The following is a 19858-nucleotide window of genomic DNA, read 5'->3' as shown; positions in this document are numbered from 1 at the left end:
AGGCAGACTGTGTGTGATAAATAATGAACCTTATTCAACGAAGCATGGGCTCAGCTACTTAAATATAGTTACATAGTATTCTAATATACCTACGTATGATATAGTAAATTCCTACTTTGCGTTATGTTTTGAATTAATGTGTCCAATTTATTTGGAAGTTTTTTATATGATATAGGTAATAGGAGGTTCAATAAAACACCGATATAACCATGATTATTTATTGCTAAATACATTTCTTTGATTACATGCATAACTACTACAGCTGTTAAAATACAATTTGAAAACTAATATAATCTAGGCAAGATAATTTAATATTTAAATATTTGAGAATATGATTATTATGACAGATTGTATTGCTGAGAAATGATTCTCATTATATTGATGAATGCACCAAAGCAGTTTCTTGCGAAAACAACTAAGGCACTGCAAATTAACTATATTTATGATGTGAATCATTTCTCATCGACTATTATCTTAAATCAAAAAATCGATTACCTCGTAACCTATTTGGATACAAAAAATATGATTTTACATTACAATATATAACTTATTATGTACTTATTATACTTATATTCGACATAATACAATTAATATAAAACAAAGGCACGTCTTTATTTCTTAAAAACAAAACATTGAATTGAAATAATATAAAACGTAACATGAAAACTTCAATTATTCCGTTGTATTGTAACATTGATATAATATAATACGCACAAAGAAATTTCCTATTACAGAGAGAGATAGTTTAACGCTATTAGAAAAGAAAGAAAACATCTAAAGCGATCTATTTTTTAATATATAAACCCGCGTAATTTCTAAATAGCATATTTGCATAAATACTAAGGCTATTTTCAAGTAAGAAAATACAATCGATTCACTGGTAAAAAGTTGGTGCAATGCTAATTATAAATAAATTCGAATTTACACCACAACAATTTACATTCATAATAATTTGACATGATTTTAAAGGCCTATTCAAACTACAGCGGTATCTGCTACCGGCCTACCGCCGTGAGTATCCCGATCGGTACGAAATAAGAGTCTCTATAATATACTACGTAAGATATTTAATCGCGTGCCTATCGGGATACCGCTACGCACGGTTGTGGATACCGCTACCCACGGTTGCGGATACCGCTACCCACGGTAGCGGATACCGCTACCCACGGTTGCGGATACCGCTCTAATCTGAATAGGCCTTATAATATGAGTAACATGGTGCCTGCGAAACGAGTGCAAAAGTTTAATAGTAAAACTGTAAAACCCTTTATTTTACATACATTGAGTTTTATTAGAACCAATTTCGTTGCATCAGTAATCATTTCGAAATGAAAGTAAGTAGGGTAATAAAAATTGTCTGTAAGTAGTATGTTTTATAGTAACGATTATATTTTTTGAAAAAAAAAATTAATTAGTTTGTATTTTGATGACGACGAACCATAAAACACATTATGTTATTTTATATGTGATATTTTGAAAGATATAAGTGTGGAGAGGCCAGATGATTTCGTTCTTATAGCTACAAGAGATTCGTTAACTTTGTAGAATTTGAATTTTTGGATATAACATGCCAGGAGTATAGTTTTTTTTTATTATTGATCGTTAAGTAAAATATAAATAATAAATACATGTGTATATTTTTTATGAATTGTGATGTATATTGGTAACGAAAATTTTTTGATTGATTAATTATGTGTAAATGAAAAATATTATTTAAAATTAAAATTTATCCATTACTTGATTATATCTACGCATTTGTTTATTACGAACAACACTTTAAATTTCAACATTTAGGCGTATTTGCATGATTTACAATAAAATCTAATTGTGAGTACAGATTACTAATAAGATACCAACTACATAGTATAATTTCTAGACCAAAAAGGCGCGAAAAATGTTTTTTTTTTTTTTTACAACCTGCAATGACTTTTTAATCTCGTTTTTTTTTCGTAATTTATATTTTATTATGCGACAGTTTATTTATATCTATAGTACAATACTTTAATAGACAATAGCAAGAGCCCGTACTTCAACAATTCACGGATTTTCAAATTCATGTTTTTCTTTACAACCTTACCAAAGAAATCCACCATCAAAACATCCAAAAATACATAACCTTCGAGTATTTAAAACGTTAAATCACAGATTATATACGTCAGTTTACAGATTTATAGATAATTGCGAACGTCTACAGAATTATTTTCTACACTAACCCAAGTAATTTAAGCGACAAGACTGTATTTAATACACGTCGATTCTAATTCATTTATTTATTACATTATCGTAATACATAATACATAGTCGAATCATTTTATACATAATTAAAGGAGTGAATTTTTAACGGTAATAGTATCTTAGTATGCAAGGTTAGGGATTCATAAATAATATAATAGAGCATACAGAGAATATTTTGCGCTAACTCCAGCAATTTTTCAAGATGCAGTAATTGTTTTACGGTTAATATTATTAAACGAATTGAAAAATTTAGAATGTCCAACGCATTTTGACTAAATTTAATTATCATTGATATAGAAGCTGCACTTTAGAACATATACAAAAAACCGCAGTGAAAGTGTACCTACTTTTAAAATAATAAATGGTAACCATTTTTGAACGATACCTATCATTTTATGTTCTTTTTTTTAATGAAAAATGTTGATGCATCTAAGGACCTATGCGTGTATATGCGTGAAATGTCACATTGACATTGACATATAAAGAATTGTTTTTTTTATTTTTCTACTACATTCTTAAAGATCGAACATGGTTGTACTTTGCCTACTAAAAAAAATACTTAAATATACATAAGTTACTTTGTTGATAACATTCTTTGTTTTTCCATCTTTATTACACTTAACATTACTACTTGCATTTATTAAGCTCCATAAATCGATTTCTTTACACATTTATACAAAACCGCGGTATAATATTTTCCAACATTTAAATACAATAATTGTTTATACCGTGTTGCGGCGCTCACGCATCGAGACACCATCCAATTGGAAGAATTTTGGGCGCGCTGACTTCTGCAAAAAAAAACAATAAAAAAATGTTTAAGAATCATTTTATAATTGTTAATTTATGTAAAACTCTAGTAGATATCGAGTGTAGGTTTGAGCTAAATTTTGTAGCACTAGATTGTAGATACTGTGACTTTTCTATAATTTATTAAGGCACAGTACAGTATACCGTACAGTGCACAGTACAGTACACAGTACAGTTCACAGTACAGTACACAAAACAGTGCACAGTACAATGCACAGTACAATGCACAGTACAGTACAGAGTACAACGCACAGTACAGTACAGAGTACAACGCACAGTACACAGCACAATACAGTGCGGTACTCACAGTGGGCAGCGCCGGCGGGGGCTACGTATCTGGCGCGTAGTCCATGGTCTTGATGTACGCGACCGCGGCACAAAACTGCGTCCACCAGTACAGAGCTTCACCTGTTAACACGCTACCGCCCAATGCGTTCACCAGCTCGATGGTAGACAGCAGTGACGGTGGGTTCACCTGCAACGGCAATGGAGGTACGTTAATATAGTGCATGTTCGACTTTTGGGTACAAGTAGACGTATAAACAGCGTATGTCACACGCACGTCATGTCACAATAACAGCTGCGTAAACAGTGTACGTTAATTTCTGACTGTAGACACAAATTGTAAATTTCAAAACAAAAGGAACTATAAATAAAATTATAGAAGAATTATTTTTATTTCAGAGAATTTTAGTGTCTTGAATTATGGGAACAAGGTTATTAAGTTATTTATAATTGTATTTGAAGAAAATAACAAAACCCACTCCATTTCAACAAAAGTTAATTCAAAATTAGACAAATACAATTGAGGGTTACCTTTAATATAACGAGCACTAGCACGGGTGTCAGATCATCAGCGGCGGGAGGTGAGCCGTCCGTCAGCGACAGCACTGACATAAGCGACGATACCACACGCATTACGCATGCCACCTGTGATAAAACACGAGTTAATTATATACAATTTTTGAATAAACATATTTTTAGGCAGCTTACGCGGAGCAAGATTTGAGCCCCTCAAAAGAAGAAAGAACAAGTGATCAAGTTCCAAATATTGTTTAAATGATATCTACCCTCGATTGAAATGCAAAAAATTGTCACTCACATTGCGTCAACACCAAAAAACTAGAGAAACATGTAAAAATTAAAATGTACATTTCAGAATAATGCACTATCTTTAACTTCAATGTATCAGAGTATTACAATGACTGTAATAAAGTCTTTAATGTCAACGTGTTACAGTATTGCAATGTCTATAATGTCAACGTGTAACAGTATTGTTATATCTCTAACTATAATGTGTCACAGTATTTCAATCTCTTTAATGTCAACGTGTTACAGTATTGCAATGTCTATAATGTGTGTTACAGTATTGCAATGTCTGTAATGTCAAAGTGTAAAAGTATTGTTACATCTCTAACTATAATGTGTCACAGTATTTCAATCTCTTTAATGTCAACGTGTTATAGTATTGCAATGTCTGTTAAATGTCAACGTGCAACAGTATTGTTACATCTCTAACTATAATGTGTCACAGTATTTCAATCTCTTTAATGTCAACGTGTTACAGTATTGCAATGTTTGTAATGTCAACGTGCAACAGTATTGTTTCATCTCTAACTATAATGTGTCACAGTATTTCAATCTCTTTTATGTCTAAGTGTTATAGTACTCGTATTGTAACGTATGCCAAGGTGTTATGGTATTGTAACATATTCAATGTTAAGCCGGGTCCCCTGCAACGTGTTATCGTGTTAGCTAACACGATAACATGTTTTGCTAACCGAATAGGGGCGTGGCCTAACAGTTTTGTTAGCAAAATCACAATAACATGTTTGCCGAGACGAATGGATAACATCCCCCGCGTTCGCCTGCGGGGAGGGGAAGGAACGCATTTTATGTTCGCACTCACGAGAAGAAGACGTCCGTCCTAATTTATCTATGGTCCGTCCGCCTATATTCTCTTTGACGTCCGCCATAATTGTGTTGATTTTGTGTGACAATTCTCTTTGTTTGGTAGGGTCGGACCCGGAACCTATTTTTATTATTTCTTTGGAGAACTAAATCAACTATTGCTAAAACAACTTCCACGTCTTCTTCGTCGGAACTCATTTTTGAAATGAAATAAAAACAATAACAAAAATAGGCGCAGCGGACGAGCGGTTTTGCAAACATGTTTTGGTAACATGTTTCGATAACATGTTTTGTTAGAAAATTGTCGCTGCGGACCCGGCTTTAAGATGTAATACTATTGTAAAATCTTTAATGACAACACGTTATAGTATTGTAACGTCTTTAATGACAACGTGTTTTAGAATTGTAACGTCTATAATGTCAACGTGTTTTGTAACAGCTCCCTGATCTGTTAAAGCACGTGTTAAAGCTCCCTGACCTGTTAAAGCATCTATAACAGCTTCCTGACCTGTTAAAGCACCTGTTACTGCTCCCTGACTTGTAAAAGCACCTGTAACAGCTTCCTGACCTGTAAAAGCACCTGTAACAGCTCCCTGACCTGTTAAAGCACCTGTTACAGCTCCCTGATCTGTTAAAGCACGTGTAATAGCTTCCTGACCTGTTAAAACATCTGTTATAGCTCCCTGACCTGTAAAAGCACCTGTAACAGCTCCCAGACTTGTTAAAGCACCTGTTACAGCTTCCTGACCTGTAAAAGCACCTGTTACAGCTCCCCGACCTGTAAATGCACCTGTTACAGCTCCCTGACCTGTAAAAGTACCTGTTACAGCTCCCTGACATGTAAAAGTACCTGTTACAGCTCCCTAACCTGTTAAAGCACCTGTTACAGATTCCTGACCTGTTAAAGCACGTGTAAAAGCTCCCTTACCTGTTAAAGCACCTGTCACAGCTTCCTGGCATGTTATAGCACCTGTAGCAGCTTCCGGACATGTTTAAGTATCTGTTACAGCTCCCGGACCTGTAAAATCATTTGTTACAGCTTCCTGACCTGTAAAAACACCTGTAGCAGCTCCCCGACCTGTAAATGTACCTGTTACAGCACCCCGACCTGTAAAAGCACCTGTTACAGCTCCCCGACCTGTAAAAACACCTGTTACAGCTCCCCGACCTGTAAATGCACATGTTACATCTCCCTGACCTGTAAAAGTACCTGTTACAGCTTCCTGACCTGTTATAGCACGTGTAAAAGCTCCCTGACCTGTTAAAGCACCTGTAACAGCTTCCTGACATGTTATAGCACCTGTAGCAGCTTCCGGACATATAAAAGTACCTGTTACAGCTCCCTGACCTGTTAAATCATTTGTTACAGCTCCCTGACCTGTAAAAGCATTTGTTTCAGCTGTCTGACCTGTTAAAGCACGCGTAAAAGCTCCCTGACCTGTAAAAGAACCTGTAAAAGCTCCCTTACCTGTTAAAGCACCTGAAACAGCTTCCTGGCATGTTATAGCACCTGTAGCAGCTTCCGGACATGTTAAAGTACCTGTTACAGCTCCCGGACCTGTTAAATCATTTGTTACAGCTCCCTGACCTGTAAAAGCATTTGTTTCAGCTGTCTGATCTGTTAAGGCACGTGTAAATGCTCCCTTACCTGTTAAAGCACCTGTAAGAGCGTATACGCACTATGCGGATAGCCGCATTGCGGGTAGCCGTCCGGCTGACCGCAAGCACAATTATGTACGTAATATTCATTTCTATGCGCACTGTGCGGTCTGCGGTAGCCGCATCGCAGTGCGCATAGAAATGAATATTACGTACATAATTGTGCTTGCGGTCAGCCGGACGGCTACCCGCAATGCGGCTACCCGCATAGTGCGTATACGCTCTAACAGCTTCCTGACATGTTATAGCACCTGTAGCAGCTTCCAGACATATTAAAAGTACCTGTTACAGCTCCCTGACCTGTAAAAGCATTTGTTACAGCTTCCTGCCCTGTAAAAGCACCTGTAGCAGCTTCCGGACCTGTTAAAGCACGTGTAAAAGCTCCCTGACCTGTAAAAGCACCTGTAGCAGCTTCCGGACCTGTTAAAGCACGTGTTAAAGCTCCCTGACCTGTTAAAGCAAATGAAAAAGCTCCCTGACCTGAAGAAGCACCTGTAGCAGCTTCCGGACCTGTTCAAGCACCTGTAACAGCTTCCTGACCTGTTAAAGCACCTGTAGCAGCTTCAGGACCTGGCCCAGTAGACAAAGTAACAATTACAAAACGATAACGAAGTTAGAAATCGCAAAAATGTATGGGATTGACATACGCCGCGTTAGATCACGTGGTCTATCTAATGTCAATCCCATACATTTTTGCGATTTCTAACTTCGTTATCGTTTTGTAATTGTTACTTTGTCTAAGGCCCCTGTTAAAGCACTTGTTACAGCTCCCTGACCTGTTAAAGCAACTGTTACAGCTCCCTGACCTGTTAAAGCATTAGTTTCAGCTGTCTGACCTGTTATGGCACGTGTAAAAGCTCCCTTACCTATTAAAGCACATGTAAAAGCTCCCTGACCTGTTAAAGCACCTGTTACAGCTTCCTGACCTGTTTAAGCACGTGTAAAAGCTCCCTTACCTGTTAAAGCACATGTAAAAGCTCCCTGACCTGTTAAAGCACCTGTTACAGCTCCCTGACCTGTTAAAGCATTTGTTTCAGCTGTCTGACCTGTTATGGCACGTGTAAAAGCTCCCTTACCTATTAAAGCACATGTAAAAGCTCCCTGACCTGTTAAAGCACCTGTTACAGCTCCCTGACCTGTTAAAGCACGAGTAAAAGCTCCCTGACCTGTTAAAGCACCTGTTACAGCTTCCTGACCTGTTTAAGCACGTGTAAAAGCTCCCTTACCTTTAAAAGCACATGTAAAAGCTCCCTTACCTGTTAATGCACATGTAAAAGCTCCCTGACCTGTTAAAGCACCTGTTACAGCTTCCTGACCTGTTAAAGCACGTGTAAAAGCTCCCTTACCTGTTAAAGCACCTGTCACAGCTTCCTGGCATGTTATAGCACCTGTAGCAGCTTCCGGACATGTTAAAGTATCTGTTACAGCTCCCGGACCTGTAAAATCATTTGTTACAGCTTCCTGACCTGTAAAAACACCTGTAGCAGCTTCCGGACCTGTTGAAGCACGTTCAAAAGCTCCGTGACCTGTTAAACAAATGTAAAAGCTCCCTGACCTGTAAAAGCACCTGTAGCAGCTTCCGGACCTGTTACAGCTTCCTGACCTGTAAAAGTACCTGTAACAGCTTCCTGATCTGTTAAAGCACGTGTAAAAGCTCCCTGACCTGTTATAGCACCTGTTTCAACTCTCTAACCTGTTTAAGCACCTGTTACAGCTTCCTGACCTGTTAAAGCACGTGTAAAAGCTCCCTTACCTGTTAAAGAACCTGTAACAGCTTCCGGACATATTAAAAGTACCTGTTACAGCTTCCTGACCTGTAAAAGAACCTGTAGCAGCTGCTGGAAATGTTATAGCACCTGTAGCAGCTTCCGGACATGTTAAAGTACCTGTTACAGCTCTCGGACCTGTTAAAGCATTTGTTACAGCTTCCTGACCTGTAAAAACACCTGTAGCAGCTTCCGGACCTGTTACAGCTTCCTGACCTGTAAAAGTACCTGTAACAGCTTCCTGATCTGTTAAAGCACGTGTACAAGCTCCCTGACCTGTAAGAGCATTTGTTTCAGCTGTCTGACCTGTTAAGGCACGTGTAAAAGCTCCCTGACCTGTTAAAGCACATGTTACAGCTCCCTGACCTGTAAAAGCACCTGTAGCAGCTTCCGGACCTGTTAAAGCACCTGTTACAGCTCCCTGACCTGTTAAAGCATTTGTTTCAGCTGTCTGACCTATTAAGGCACGTGTAAAAGCTCCCTGACATGTTAAAGCACCTGTTACAGCTTCCTGACCTGTAAAAGCACCTGTAGCAGCTGCCGGACATGTAATAGCACCTGTAGCAGCTTCCGGACATGGTCAAGTACCTGTTACAGCTCCCGGAATTGTTAAAGCATTTGTTACAGCTTCCTGACCTGTAAAAACACCTGTAGCAGCTTCCGGACCTGTTAAAGCACGTGTAAAAGCTCCCTGACCTGTAAAAGCACCTGTAGCAGCTTCCGGACCTGTTAAAGCACGTGTAAAAGCTCCCTGACCTGTAAAAGCACCTGTAGCAGCTTCCGGACCTGTTAAAGTACCTGTTACAGCTCCCGGACCTGTTAAAGCATTTGTTACAGCTTCCTGACCTGTAAAAACACCTGTAGCAGCTTCCGGACCTGTTAAAGCACGTGTAAAAGCTCCCTGACCTGTAAAAGCACCTGTAGCAGCTTCCGGACCTGTAAAAGCACGTGTAAAAGCTCCCTGACCTGTTAAAGCACCTGTTACAGCTTCCGGACATGTTAAAGTATCTGTTACAGCTCCCGGACCTGTTAAATCATTTGTTACAGCTTCCAGACCTGTAAAAAAACCTGTAGCAGCTTCCGGACCTGTTAAAGCACGTGTAAAAGCTACGTGACCTGTTAAAGCAAATGTAAAAGCTCCCTAACCTGTTAAAGCACCTGTAACAGCTTCCTGACATGTTATAGCACCTGTAGCAGCTTCCGGACATGTTAAAGTACCTGTTACAGCTTCCTGACCTGTAAAAACACCTGTTACAGCTCCCTGACCTGTTAAAGCATTAGTTTCAGCTGTCTGACCTGTTAAGGCACGTGTAAAAGCTCCCTGACCTGTTATAGCACGTGTAAAAGCTCCCTTACCTGTTAAAGCACCTGTAACAGCTTCCTGACATGTTATAGCACCTGTAGCAGCTTCCGGACCTGTTAAAGCACCTGTTACAGCTTCCTGACATGTAAAAGTACCTGTTACAGCTTCCTGATCTGTTAAAGCACGTGTAAAAGCTCCCTGACCTGTTATAGCACCTGTTTCAGCTCGCTTACCTGTTAAAGCACCTGTTACAGCTTCCTGACCTGTTTAAGCACGTGTAAAAGCTCCCTTACCTGTTAAAGCACATGTAAAAGCTCCCTGACCTGTTAAAGCACCTGTTACAGCTTCCTGACCTGTTAAAGCACGTGTAAAAGCTCCCTTACCTGTTAAAGCACCTGTCACAGCTTCCTGGCATGTTATAGCACCTGTAGCAGCTTCCGGACATGTTAAAGTATCTGTTACAGCTCCCGGACCTGTAAAATCATTTGTTACAGCTTCCTGACCTGTTAAAACACCTGTAGCAGCTTCCGGACCTGTTGAAGCACGTTCAAAAGCTCCGTGACCTGTTAAACAAATGTAAAAGCTCCCTGACCTGTTAAAGAACCTGTAGCAGCTTCCGGACCTGTTACAGCTTCCTGACCTGTAAAAGTACCTGTTACAGCTTCCTGACCTGTTAAAGCACCTGTAACAGCTTCCGGACATATTAAAAGTACCTGTTACAGCTCCCTGACCTGTTAAAGCATTTGTTACAGCTTCCTGCCCTGTAAAAGCACCTGTAGCAGCATCCGGACCTGTTAAAGCACGTGTAAAAGCTCCCTGACCTGTAAAAGCACGTGTAGCAGCTTCCTGACATGTTATAGCACCTGTAGCAGCTTCCGGACATATTAAAAGTACCTGTTACAGCTCCCTGACCTGTTAAAGCATTTGTTACAGCTTCCTGCCCTGTAAAAGCACCTGTAGCAGCATCCGGACCTGTTAAAGCACGTGTAAAAGCTCCCTGACCTGTAAAAGCACGTGTAGCAGCTTCCTGACATGTACAAGTACCTGTTACAGCTCTCGGACCTGTTAAAGCATTTGTGACAGCTTCCTGACCTGTAAAAGCACCTGTTACAGCTTCCTGATCTGTTAAAGCACGTGTAAAAGCTCCCTGACCTGTAAGAGCACCTGTAGCAGCTTCCTGACCTGTAAAAACACCTGTTACAGCTCCCTGACCTGTAAAAGCATTAGTTTCAGCTGTCTGACCTGTTAAAGCACGTGTAAAAGCTTCCTTACCTGTTAAAGCACCAGTAACAGCTTCCTGGCATGTTATAGCACCTGTAGCAGCTTCCGGACATGTTAAAGAACCTGTAACAGCTCCCGGACTTGTTAAAGCATTTGTTACAGCTTCCTGACCTGTAAAAACACCTGTAGCAGCTTCCGGACCTGTTTAAGCACGTGTAAAAGCTCCCTTACCTGTTAAAGCACCTGTAACAGCTTTGTGACATGTAATAGCACCTGTAGCAGCTTCCGGACATATAAAAAGTACCAGTTACAGCTCCCTGACCTGTTAAAGCATTTGTTACAGCTTCCTGCCCTGTAAAAGCACCTGTAGCAGCTTCCGGACCTGTTAAAGCACGTGTAAAAGCTCCCTGACCTGTAAAAGCACCTGAGCAGCTTCCGGACATGTAAAAGTACCTGTAACAGCTCTCGGACCTGTTAAAGCATTTGTGACAGCTTCCTGACCTGTAAAAGCACCTGTTACAGCTTCCTGATCTGTTAAAGCACGTGTAAAAGCACCCTGACCTGTAAAAGCACCTGTTACAGCTTCCTGACCTATTAAAGCACCTGCTACAGCTCCCTGACCTGTAAAAGCATTTGTTCTGACCTGTAAAGGCACGTGTTAAAGCTCCCTGACCTGTTAAAGCACCTGTTACAGCTTCCTGACCTGTTAAAGCACATGTAAAAGCTCCCTGACCTTTTAAAGCACCTGTTACAGCTTCCTGGCATGTTATAGCACCTGTAGCAGCTCCCGGACCTGTTTAATCATTTGTTACAGCTTCCTGACCTGTAAAAAAACCTGTAGCAGCTTCCGGACCTGTTTAAGCACGTGTAAAAGCTCCGTGACCTGTTAAAGCAAATGTCAAAGCTCCCTGACCTGTAAAAGCACCTGTAGCAGCTTCCGGACTTGTTACAGCACCTGTTACAGCTTCCTGACCTGTAAAAGTACCTGTTACAGCTTCCTGATCTGTTAAAGCACGTGTAAAAGCTCCCTGACCTGTTATAGCACCTGTTTCAGCTCCCTTACCTGTTAAAGCACCTGTTACAGCTTCCTGACCTGTTTAAGCACGTGTAAAAGCTCCATTACCTGTTAAAGCACATGTAAAAGCTCCCTGACCTGTTAAAGCACCTGTTACAGCTTCCTGACCTGTTAAAGCACGTGTAAAAGCTCCCTTACCTGTTAAAGCACCTGTCACAGCTTCCTGGCATGTTATAGCACCTGTAACAGCTTCCGGACATGTTAAAGTATCTGTTACAGCTCCCGGACCTGTATAATCATTTGTTACAGCTTCCTGACCTGTTAAAACACCTGTAGCAGCTTCCGGACCTGTTGAAGCACGTTCAAAAGTTCCGTGACCTGTTAAACAAATGTAAAAGCTCCCTGACCTGTTAAAGCACCTGTAGCAGCTTCCGGACCTGTTACAGCTTCCTGACCTGTAAAAGTACCTGTTACAGCTTCCTGATCTGTTAAAGCACGTGTAAAAGCTCCCTGACCTGTTATAGCACCTGTTTCAGCTCCCTAACCTGTTAAAGCACCTGTTACAGCTTCCTGACCTGTTAAAGCACGTTTAAAAGCTCCCTTACCTGTTAAAGCACCTGTAACAGCTTCCGGACATATTAAAAGTACCTGTTACAGCTCCCTGACCTGTTAAAGCATTTGTTACAGCTTCCTGCCCTGTAAAAGCACCTGTAGCAGCTTCCGGATCTGTTAAAGCACGTGTAAAAGCTCCCTGACCTGTAAAAGCACCTGTAGCAGCTTCCGGACCTGTTAAAGCACGTGTAAAAGCTCCCTGACCTGTTAAAGCAAATGTAAAAGCTCCCTGACCTGTTTAAGCAAATGTAAAAGCTCCCTGACCTGTAAAAGCACCTGTAGCAGCTTCCGGACCTGTTCAAGCACCTGTAACAGCTTCCTGACCTGTTAAAGCACCTGTAGCAGCTTCAGGACCTGTTAAAGCACCTGTTACAGCTCCCTGACTTGTTAAAGCAACTGTTACAGCTCCCTGACCTGTTAAAGCATTTGTTACAGCTTCCTGACCTGTAAAAGCACCTGTAGCAGCTTCCGGACCTGTTAATGCACCTGTAAAAGCTTCCTGACCTGTAAAAGCACCTTTAGCAGCTTCCGGACCTGTGAAAGCACGTGTAAAAGCTCCCTGACCTGTTAAAGCAAATGTAAAATCTCCCTGACCTGTAAAAGCACCTGTAGCAGCTTCCGGGCCTGTTATAGCACCTGTAGCAGCTTCCGGACATGTTAAAGTACCTGTTACAGCTCCCGGACCTGTTAAATCATTTGTTACAGCTTCCTGACCTGTAAAAACACCTGTTACAGCTCCCTGACCTGTTAAAGCATTAGTTTCAACTGTCTGACCTGTTAAGGCACGTGTAAAAGCTCCCTGACTTGTAAAAGCACATGTAAAAGCTCCCTGACCTGTTAAAGCATTTGTTACAGCTTCCTGACCTGTAAAAGCACCTGTAGCAGCTTCCGGACCTGTTAATGCACCTGTAAAAGCTTCCTGACCTGTAAAAGCACCTTTAGCAGCTTCCGGACCTGTGAAAGCACGTGTAAAAGCTCCCTGACCTGTTAAAGCAAATGTAAAAGCTCCCTGACCTGTAAAAGCACCTGTAGCAGCTTCCGGGCCTGTTCAAGCACCTGTAACAGCTTCCTGACCTGTAAAAGCACCTGTAGCAGCTTCCGGACCTGTTCAAGCACCTGTAACAGCTTCCTGACCTGTTAAAGCACCTGTAGCAGCTTCAGGACCTGTTAAAGCACCTGTTACAGCTCCCTGACTTGTTAAAGCAACTGTTACAGCTCCCTGACCTGTTAAAGCATTTGTTACAGCTTCCTGACCTGTAAAAGCACCTGTAGCAGCTTCCGGACCTGTTAATGCACCTGTAAAAGCTTCCTGACCTGTAAAAGCACCTGTAGCAACTTCCGGACCTGTTAAAGCACGTGTAAAAGCTCCCTGACCTGTTAAAGCAAATGTAAAATCTCCCTGACCTGTAAAAGCACCTGTAGCAGCTTCCGGGCATGTTATAGCACCTGTAGCAGCTTCCGGACATGTTAAAGTACCTGTTACAGCTCCCGGACCTGTTAAATCATTTGTTACAGCTTCCTTACCTGTAAAAACACCTGTTACAGCTCCCTGACCTGTTAAAGCATTAGTTTCAGCTGTCTGACCTGTTAAGGCACGTGTAAAAGCTCCCTGACCTGTAAAAGCACATGTAAAAGCTCCCTGACCTGTTAAAGCACGTGTAAAAGCTTCCTTACCTGTTAAAAGCACCTGTAACAGCTTCCTGGCATGTTATAGCACCTGTAGCAGCTTCCGGACATGTTAAAGTATCTGTTACAGCTCCCGGACCTGTTAAATCATTTGTTACAGCTTCCTGACCTGTAAAAACACCTGTAGCAGCTTCCGGACCTGTTAAAGCACGTGTAAAAGCTCCGTGACCTGTTAAAGCACCTGTAACAGCTTCCTGACATGTTAAAGCACCTGTAGCAGCTTCCGGACATATTAAAAGTACCTGTTACAGCTCCCTGACCTGTTAAAGCATTTGTTACAGCTTCCTGACCTGTAAAAGCACCTGTAGCAGCTTCCGGACATGTTATAGCACCTGTAGCAGCTTCCGGACATGTAAAAGTACCTGTTACAGCTCTCGGACCTGTTAAAGCATTTGTGACAGCTTCCTGACCTGTAAAAGCACCTGTTACAGCTTCCTGATCTGTTAAAGCACGTGTAAAAGCACCCTGACCTGTAAAAGCACCTGTTACAGCTTCCTGACCTATTAAAGCACCTGCTACAGCTCCCTGACCTGTAAAAGCATTTGTTCTGACCTGTAAAGGCACGTGTTAAAGCTCCCTGACCTGTTAAAGCACCTGTTACAGCTTCCTGACCTGTTAAAGCACGTGTAAAAGCTCCCTTACCTGTTAAAGCACCTGTCACAGCTTCCTGGCATGTTATAGCACCTGTAGCAGCTTCCGGACATGTTAAAGTATCTGTTACAGCTCCTGGACCTGTTAAATCATTTGTTACAGCTTCCTGACCTGTAAAAACACCTGTAGCAGCTTCCGGACCTGTTAAAGCACGTGTAAAAGCTCCGTGACCTGTTAAAGCAAATGTAAAAGCTCCCTGACCTGTAAAAGCACCTGTAGCAGCTTCCGGACCTTTTAAAGCAAATGTTAAAGCTCCCTGACCTGTAAAAGTACCTGTTGCAGCTTCCTGATCTGTTAAAGCACGTGTAAAAGCTCCCTGACCTGTAATAGCACCTGTTTCAGCTCCCATACCTGTTAAAGCACCTGTTACAGCTTCCTGACCTGTTAAAGCACGTGTAAAAGCTCCCTTACCTGTTATAGCACCTGTAACAGCTTCCTGACATGTTATAGCACCTGTTGCAGCTTCCGGACATATTAAAAGTACCTGTTACAGCTCCCTGACCTGTAAAAGCATTTGTTACAGCTTCCTGCCCTGTAAAAGCACCTGTAGCAGCTTCCGGATCTGTTAAAGCACGTGTAAAAGCTCCCTGACCTGTAAAAGCACCTGTAGCAGCTTCCGGACCTGTTAAAGCACGTGTAAAAGCTCCCTGACCTGTTAAAGCAAATGTAAAAGCTCCCTGACCTGTTTAAGCAAATGTAAAAGCTCCCTGACCTGTAAAAGCACCTGTAGCAGCTTCCGGACCTGTTAAAGCACCTGTAGCAGCTTCAGGACCTGTTAAAGCACCTGTTACAGCTCCCTGACTTGTTAAAGCAACTGTTACAGCTCCCTGACCTGTTAAAGCATTTGTTACAGCTTCCTGACCTGTAAAAGCACCTGTAGCAGCTTCCGGACCTGTTAATGCACCTGTAAAAGCTTCCTGACCTGTAAAAGCACCTTTAGCAGCTTCCGGACCTGTGAAAGCACGTGTAAAAGCTCCCTGACCTGTTAAAGCAAATGTAAAATCTCCCTGACCTGTAAAAGCACCTGTAGCAGCTTCCGGGCCTGTTATAGCACCTGTAGCAGCTTCCGGACATGTTAAAGTACCTGTTACAGCTCCCGGACCTGTTAAATCATTTGTTACAGCTTCCTGACCTGTAAAAACACCTGTTACAGCTCCCTGACCTGTTAAAGCATTAGTTTCAACTGTCTGACCTGTTAAGGCACGTGTAAAAGCTCCCTGACTTGTAAAAGCACATGTAAAAGCTCCCTGACCTGTTAAAGCATTTGTTACAGCTTCCTGACCTGTAAAAGCACCTGTAGCAGCTTCCGGACCTGTTAATGCACCTGTAAAAGCTTCCTGACCTGTAAAAGCACCTTTAGCAGCTTCCGGACCTGTGAAAGCACGTGTAAAAGCTCCCTGACCTGTTAAAGCAAATGTAAAAGCTCCCTGACCTGTAAAAGCACCTGTAGCAGCTTCCGGGCCTGTTCAAGCACCTGTAACAGCTTCCTGACCTGTAAAAGCACCTGTAGCAGCTTCCGGACCTGTTCAAGCACCTGTAACAGCTTCCTGACCTGTTAAAGCACCTGTAGCAGCTTCAGGACCTGTTAAAGCACCTGTTACAGCTCCCTGACTTGTTAAAGCAACTGTTACAGCTCCCTGACCTGTTAAAGCATTTGTTACAGCTTCCTGACCTGTAAAAGCACCTGTAGCAGCTTCCGGACCTGTTAATGCACCTGTAAAAGCTTCCTGACCTGTAAAAGCACCTGTAGCAACTTCCGGACCTGTTAAAGCACGTGTAAAAGCTCCCTGACCTGTTAAAGCAAATGTAAAATCTCCCTGACCTGTAAAAGCACCTGTAGCAGCTTCCGGGCATGTTATAGCACCTGTAGCAGCTTCCGGACATGTTAAAGTACCTGTTACAGCTCCCGGACCTGTTAAATCATTTGTTACAGCTTCCTTACCTGTAAAAACACCTGTTACAGCTCCCTGACCTGTTAAAGCATTAGTTTCAGCTGTCTGACCTGTTAAGGCACGTGTAAAAGCTCCCTGACCTGTAAAAGCACATGTAAAAGCTCCCTGACCTGTTAAAGCACGTGTAAAAGCTTCCTTACCTGTTAAAAGCACCTGTAACAGCTTCCTGGCATGTTATAGCACCTGTAGCAGCTTCCGGACATGTTAAAGTATCTGTTACAGCTCCCGGACCTGTTAAATCATTTGTTACAGCTTCCTGACCTGTAAAAACACCTGTAGCAGCTTCCGGACCTGTTAAAGCACGTGTAAAAGCTCCGTGACCTGTTAAAGCAAATGTAAAAGCTCCCTGACCTGTAATAGCACCTGTAGCAGCTTCCTGACCTGTAAAAGTACCTGTTACAGCTTCTTGATCTGTTAAAGCACGTGTAAAAGCTCCCTGACCTGTTAAAGCACCTGTTTAAGCTCCCTGACCTGTTAAAGCACCTGTTTCAGCTCCCTAACCTGTTAAAGCACCTGTTACAGCTTCCTGACCTGTTTAAGCACGTGTAAAAGCTCCCTTACCTGTTAAAGCACCTGTAACAACTTCCTGACATGTTATAGCACCTGTAGCAGCTTCCGGACATATTGAAAGTACCTGTTACAGCTCCCTGACCTGTTAAAGCATTTGTTACAGCTTCCTGCCCTGTAAAAGCACCTGTAGCAGCTTCCGGACCTGTTAAAGCACGTGTAAAAGCTCCCTGACTTGTTAAAGCAAATGTAAAAGCTCCCTGACCTGTAAAAGCACCTGTAGCAACTTCCGGACCTGTTCAAGCACCTGTAACAGCTTCCTGACCTGTTAAAGCACCTGTAGCAGCTTCAGGACCTGTTAAAGCACCTGTTACAGCTCCCTGACCTGTTAAAGCAACTGTTACAGCTCCCTGACCTGGTAAAGCATTTGTTACAGCTTCCTGACCTGTAAAAGCACCTGTAGCAGCTTCCGGACCTGTTAGTGCACCTGTAAAAGCTTCCTGACCTGTAAAAGCACCTGTAGCAGCTTCCGGACCTGTTAAAGCACGTGTAAAAGCTCCCTGACCTGTTAAAGCAAATGTAAAATCTCCCTGACCTGTAAAAGCACCTGTAGCAGCTTCCGGGCCTGTTAAAGCACCTGTTACAGCTTCCTGACCTGTAAAAGCACCTGTTACAGCTCCCTGACCTGTAAATGCACCTGTTACAGCTTCCGGACCTGTTAAAGCACCTGTTACAGCTCCCTGACCTGTTAAAACACCTGTTTCAGCTTCCTGATATGTTAAAGCACCTGTTACAGCTTCCTGATCTGTTCAAGCACCTGTAACAGCTTCCTGACTTGTTAAAGCACCTGTTAAAGCTCACTGATCTGTTAAAACACCTGTTACAGCTCCCAGACCTGATAAAACACCTGTTACAGCTCCCTGACCGGTTAAAGCTACATGTGTCACCAAGGTGGAAGGGCGCCGCCCACACGTGCGGTACCATCCACTAGCGACCCCGTGACGTCACCTTGTCCCTCGGCGTGCGGTACACGGGCAGGTGCCGCAGCAGCGCCTGCGCGTGCGGGAAGGGCGCCGCCCACACGTGGCGAGCCGCAACACCGGCACTTCGCGCGCTCGTACACGCGGCCAGACGACGCATGTGCTCGCTCAACACCCTGAAACGTTATCGGCCCTCAAATTAAAAAAAAAATTGTTGATATTAAATAAAAAATTATTAAAATATTGGTATATTTTAATATATACTGGTGCTGTTGCCAGCTGAACGTATTTCAATGATTTTTTTAGAACACAGGTTCACATCATCATTCCAGCCTTTCAGGACGTCCACTGCAGGACATAGGCCTCCCCCAAAGATTTCCATAACGACCGATCACCAGCGGCCTGACTCCAGCGGCTCCCCGCCACTTTGATCAGGTCGTCTGTCCACCTCGTTGAAGGCCGTCCCACACTGCGACGTCCTGTACGTGGTCGCCATTCCAGAACCTTTTTGCCCCAACGGCACACAGGTTCTCAGTAATTATTTATCTATACTAATATTATAAAGCTGAAGAGTTTGTTTGTTTGTTTAAACGCGCTAATCTCGGGAACTACTGGTTCGATTTGAAAAATTCTTTCGGTGTTTGATAGCCCATTTATCGAGGAAGGTTATAGGCTATATAACATCACTCTACGGCCAACAGGAGTGGAGCTACGGGGGTGAAACCGCGCGGAGCAGCTAGTTTTTTTATAAAAAAGAAATTTATAAATATTCTGACGTACGTTTTTATGTAATATTAGGTACATATACATAAATTCGATGAAAAAGTAAAAAACAATAATTACTCGTGAAAGTTAAAAAAAAAATCAAAGAACTCACTGATCTCTAGCAATATCGCCATCTCCGTTCGGGAACAGCACTTGCAGGTACAGTCTCGCGAACACCGCTCTCTCCACCGTCACTTCGACACTTTCAATCACTGTTGGTGTCGCACCTAAAAATATATTTATTTTAGCATTCAAATATTATTAACAAATTTACTGTCAATCGCTATTAAAAGATGGACATAAATAAAAAGTATTCATTGAAATTAGCACCTTATTTCGTATCAGTAAAGTTCAAAGTCTATTGTATCGCTTATTAGAAAACTCTGCCTAATACACGCGTAGGCAGAGTTTTGCATCGGTCGATTTTGAGCGCGATTGTGTTTATGTTGATAAGTTGTTTACTGTACATACAAGAATTGGCTTTTTAAAACAGTTGAAACAGTTTCAACAACAAATTGAAATAAAACTGTACTTTACATTATACAGGTGCCTTTTACATTGAAAGATATAATATATTTCACATGATAAAGAATCGAAATCTTAAAGAACTTTATTTTTAATTCCAATAATTTCAACTTACCTTCCCAAGATGGATCGGCCTTAACTTCCGCAGTGATCGCCTTTATACTGGCCGTAAGTCGTGTTGCTTTTTCGTCCATCAGCTCTCCCCCTATGCAGCCAATTTTTATTTATTTTACAGAAAATTTGAAGACATATTTTTATAA

General features: G+C 42.0%; 1 protein-coding gene across 1 annotated transcript in view; it reads right to left on the bottom strand.

Annotated features, from left to right (window-relative positions):
* Window positions 1-2722: 2722 nt before the first annotated feature.
* Gapvd1 (GTPase activating protein and VPS9 domains 1) overlaps window positions 2723-19858 on the bottom strand; it is a 49029-nt gene continuing 31893 nt past the window's right edge. Inside the window, exons 28-33 of the mRNA XM_089712488.1 lie at window positions 19714-19803; window positions 19186-19300; window positions 18337-18484; window positions 3862-3975; window positions 3353-3520; window positions 2723-3026 (exon numbers count right to left, since the gene is read on the bottom strand). Of these exons, the coding sequence (XP_089568614.1) occupies window positions 3374-3520; window positions 3862-3975; window positions 18337-18484; window positions 19186-19300; window positions 19714-19803 (614 nt within the window). The 3' untranslated portion in view covers window positions 2723-3026; window positions 3353-3373. The remainder of the gene's footprint in view (window positions 3027-3352; window positions 3521-3861; window positions 3976-18336; window positions 18485-19185; window positions 19301-19713; window positions 19804-19858) is intronic.

Source organism: Colias philodice, chromosome 3 (genome assembly GCF_061535455.1).
Source record: "Colias philodice isolate Cphi_HAF_F1 chromosome 3, ilColPhil1 Martin Lab GWU primary, whole genome shotgun sequence".
NCBI classification, from domain to species: domain Eukaryota; kingdom Metazoa; phylum Arthropoda; class Insecta; order Lepidoptera; family Pieridae; genus Colias; species Colias philodice.
The sequence above is the reverse complement of the archived record's forward strand: the minus strand, read 5'-3'. Positions and strand labels throughout refer to the sequence as shown.